This window comes from Trypanosoma rangeli (assembly GCF_003719475.1).
Source record: "Trypanosoma rangeli strain AM80 chromosome Unknown Tra_15.4_contig_00785, whole genome shotgun sequence".
NCBI lineage: Eukaryota > Euglenozoa > Kinetoplastea > Trypanosomatida > Trypanosomatidae > Trypanosoma > Trypanosoma rangeli.
In genome coordinates this window covers 1-3,917 of record NW_021706534.1, presented here as the reverse complement: position 1 = coordinate 3,917, position 3,917 = coordinate 1, and the positions used below count along the sequence as shown (strand labels likewise).

The 3,917-nt window shown below is 55.3% G+C and overlaps 2 protein-coding genes and 1 pseudogene across 2 annotated transcripts, besides 1 other annotated feature; all 3 read left to right on the top strand.

Annotated features, from left to right (window-relative positions):
• Positions 1-780: 780 nt before the first annotated feature.
• TraAM80_10083 (hypothetical protein) lies at positions 781-1,017 on the top strand (annotated as a pseudogene).
• A 133-nt stretch (positions 1,018-1,150) lies between these two features.
• On the top strand, positions 1,151-1,597 carry TraAM80_10082 (retrotransposon hot spot (RHS) protein; the record flags this gene model as incomplete). The annotated part of the gene is made up of 1 exon (XM_029386731.1): positions 1,151-1,597. The coding sequence occupies one exon, from the start codon at positions 1,151-1,153 to the stop codon at positions 1,595-1,597; it is 447 nt and encodes a 148-aa protein (XP_029233418.1).
• Positions 1,598-1,855: 258 nt separating this feature from the next.
• Positions 1,856-2,254, top strand: TraAM80_10081 (uncharacterized protein; the record flags this gene model as incomplete). Its single annotated transcript, XM_029386730.1, has 1 exon — positions 1,856-2,254. The coding sequence occupies one exon, from the start codon at positions 1,856-1,858 to the stop codon at positions 2,252-2,254; it is 399 nt and encodes a 132-aa protein (XP_029233417.1).
• A 1,083-nt stretch (positions 2,255-3,337) lies between these two features.
• Positions 3,338-3,372: a microsatellite.
• Between the last annotated feature and the right edge of the window lie 545 nt (positions 3,373-3,917).

The window sequence follows — 3,917 nt, the reverse complement described above, 5'->3', positions numbered from 1 at the left end:
TTATGCATAATGCAGGAAGTTTTACTTTTTTTTTTTTTGCTTTTCGTTATATTTTCCGTGGCTGCCGCTTGGGCTGCGGCGCCACCTCCAGCCTCAGTTGTCTCCGTTCGCCGCCTTTCCGTCCCGCCTCTCTGCTGCGTGTGTGTTTCTGCGTGTGCCCTCTCTCATGCTTTGCTCTTCTCCCTCTTTGCGTTGCGTAGCTGCAGGCACACACACACACACGGCCACACTGCCCACGGTGCATTTACATACCGCAGGGTACGTGGATGATTCCTTCGTAGTTGGTGCTGGCGGTGCGGTGCGGGTGCCGCGTCATTCGATGGATGCGTGCCCACTTCCCGTGTGTGGGCGTGTGGCCGGCGGGGTGGGTGTTCTGTTCCTTCGCACCACAGTGGATTGCGGCACAAAATGCCACCGCGACGAGGCAGTTAAGTTCACTGTGAGTGGGTGATGTTTGCGTGTGACTACGCATACACGGAGTTGTCGGGATCCGAATGTCATGTGCAATACGAGAAGGGAGAAACCTTGTCGCAGGTGTCGTGTGTGCTGTGCAATTCGCACGGTTTGCCTAGGGAGATCTAATTTGCCCTCGTTGTTTGTGTATAGGTGGGGGTGCCGCGTGCCGTGTGTGTCGGTGGCCCCCTCTCTCTTGTTTGTGTTGCGGCTGCGTGGAGTCGTGTCTCTGCCTGTTTTTTTTTTAAATAATTTCATTCTCCCTTTTGACTGCTGGTTGAGTATTGTGCTGCAGTTCAACTCAAGTTAACCACTACGAAGGAAAACATGTCTGAGAGACGCGAGGAAGAATTTCACGCCACCGAGGAGCCCTCGCACAGCGCCGAAGGGTGGAACGAGCGCCGTAGCGGTCAAGGTGGACGCTTGCAAGCTCTATCGAGGATGCCCGTAATGTGCGGGTTGACCAGATCAATATAACTTTGCCGAACGACTTCCTTCGGCAGTACGTTGGCCCCAACAGAGTAGTGGGCGAAGACCAAAATGTGGTGATGGAGGTGTTTGTGCGCAGGGAGGTGATGCTTGTGTGTGGAACGTCATTAAGTGAGGCATCAACAACTGGACCCCTGATGATGGTCGTACGGACATAAGGCGGTCGTACGTTGTGGTTGGAACAGCGGGCATTGGCAAGTCGCTGGCGATGGGGTTCTTTGTGCTGCACGAGCTCCTGCACTACGACGCCGCGAGGGTCACGGTGGTGGCCTACTTTGTGGGAGGGTCAGTGTGCCTTTTCCACAAAACGGGAGAAATGACAGGGACAGCAGTGAAATATAAAAGCACCAGTGAAGGTTTGTGGGCCATCAAAGAGTTAGAAAGGGCTAACGTAGGGGGTTACTTTATTTTTGATGTGACTAAGGACCATCGAGTTGTGGTGGGGCTGCGTGAGAAGTGGTGGGGCGGAATTGTGTTGAATACGCCTGATGCAAGCAACTATGAGGGGTGGAAGAAACAACGGAATGCGTTTAACATTTTTGTGAACGGCTACGATGCACGAGAGATAAAGGCGTTCTTTGCTTGGCAGGAGCGTGATTTGCTGCGTGGCTCGCAGGGAAGCAGTGAGGATAGAGCAGAGCTTGAGGAGAGGTGACAGAGGATGAAGGACCGTATTTGTGTGCTTGGACCGCTCCCTCGCTATGTTTTTGATGAGGACCATTACTCGGGGCGCCGTAGCGCAATTGACTGGGTGCTGTCCAACGCGTCTGACGCAGACTTGGTGCGCTTTGCAAAAAAAGTGTTTGGCAAGGCTGAGTGGGGCGAGGACGGGACCGCGGACAAGCTGATCAAGGTGGTGCGTGTGTTGAGGAGGAGCGCGTGGTGAGGGATGCGTCGGTGGTGGTGAGGCCCAATGCGGGGAATGGAGAGGACGCGGAAAGCTGCAGGAATTTTCCCATTTCAGTTGAGATCAAAAAGAACATTGCGGAGGCGGGTGCTAATGAAGAACTTTAGGATGTCCTGCCTGCTGTCTGTTGTGGGAACGTGGAGTAGGTCTGCAGCTGATGATATTGAGTGCTTAGGCTGTGTGGCGTTTCTGATCAGCGACGTCGCCGAAGCGGTTGCTCGCAAGGTGAAGCACCTTTCCCGCAGCGAGGGAGGAACGCGGGCCAGCGTGTTGGCGGACGGGCATGCGGTGGGCCGCTTTCCAAGGCCCCCCTGCGTGGTCGGGTGCATGGCAGGTGGAGATAATAGAAGAGTAATAATCCAGACTGAACTTCAAGCCGGCGTTCTGTATATGCCCAACAAGTGATTTTCCCCGTGCTGGACGCGTTCTACGTGGTCGGGGTGCAACCAACGGAAACTGCCACAGTGGACCCCAGGTGGGCTGACAATATTCCTGCAGATGGGCACAGCGGTGCGGAAAGGGGAGTGACGTTCATTGGGCTGCGGGTGGCAAAACACAACACCCACCACACCACTGCCGGTAAGGTGGCTGCGTTTCCGAAGTACATGACGTGCAACTTCAAGGGCTGGGAGGCGCTGAGGGAAAAGATGAGGTGGGAGATCATTTACATCCAGCACGCTGAGAGCACGCTGATGACGGGAAGGCGGGATTGCCATGTCACGGAGGGAGAGAAGGAGGTGCCGAGACTTCAGGTTGCCAGAGACTTTTGGGAGAGAAGGGTGGAGCAGTACCAGGTGCAGCTTGACACGGAGCTGGCTGCCCAGCTGGTTGTTGCTGCCAGCAAAGACCACTCAGGATAAGTGACAGGGGCGTGGAGTGTGTTTGGGACTCCTCCGCCCTGCTTCTGTGTTGAGTTACATGGTGTTGTATGGGTTTGTCTCGTTTCAAGACATTCTTTCAGTGCGTTTCTTTCTTGGTGGGGAGGAAGGGTGGCGGCATGGCTGGGAGTGGGGGAGAGGCGAGTTGTATTATTATTGTGGTTGGTGTAGTGGGCGGAGTGGCGGCTTCCTCGTGTGTCTTGCAGCGGGGGCGGGGTGCTTTGCTGAGAGAAGGCGGTGAGGGGAGTGTGGCTCCCCTGCTTGCTTGGCGGATGACGTGTTTTTTAGCTTTCAGCGGTGCCGCATTGGGGAGAAGCGCGAGTGTTTTTATTTTTTATTGTGAGTTCTTCCACGCCACAACCCTCCACTGCAACTTATGGTAATAATGACACCCTCCAATGCGGAAGGGAGTCGTGTGGTTGCGGGGCCCACCGACTGCTGGTTGTTGGGTCGGCAGCGGGAGCCTGGCTGTCGAGGGGGGTGGCGTGTGAACTTGTTGGTTTGGGTGGTGTGCTGGGTGCTGGTCGCACCGAGCCAAACTGCGATCGCCCCATTGTGCATCCTTCGCTTTTTAGGAGTGGGAGCCATATGGCCTCATCTGGAGGCATATTTATTATTATTATTATTATTTATTTATTTATTTTTTGGTGAGTCTTTTGGTTGGTTCTTTGCGGCGGTGGGTGCGGTGGGGTCGATTGCCTTTTCGGGTGCTGGGAATTATTCTTTTCGTTGGGATTGGGCACGCAGCCGTGGCGCGGCGAGGGCGCATTTCACGGAGTGGTGAAGACGTCCCCTCGGTGGCAGAGGGAGGTGTGGCGGCGAGGTGTGGTTCTCGGCGCACCGATCGGTGAGAAACTGGCAGATGAAATAAAATAACAGCCGGCAACGAACATGGGGGAGGGAGTATGTGCATATATAATATATACACGTATTGTTGGAGCTTCGGGATTTCCGTTTGTCAGAGGAACGGGCAACGCGGCCTGTGGTGGCAATCATACGGGCAGAATCTCTCTGTCGGCAAGGCACAGCCCCAACACAAGCAGCTGTCTGCAGCAGGCTGGCACCGGCGACGGTTGTGTGCGCTGCACGCAAGACCGTAAATGGGGCACCCCACCGAGGCCGCTGTATTGCCGCAGAAGGAATAGTGCCCCTGCGCATGTGGGTTGGAGGTACGGGGTGTTGGCGGTGAA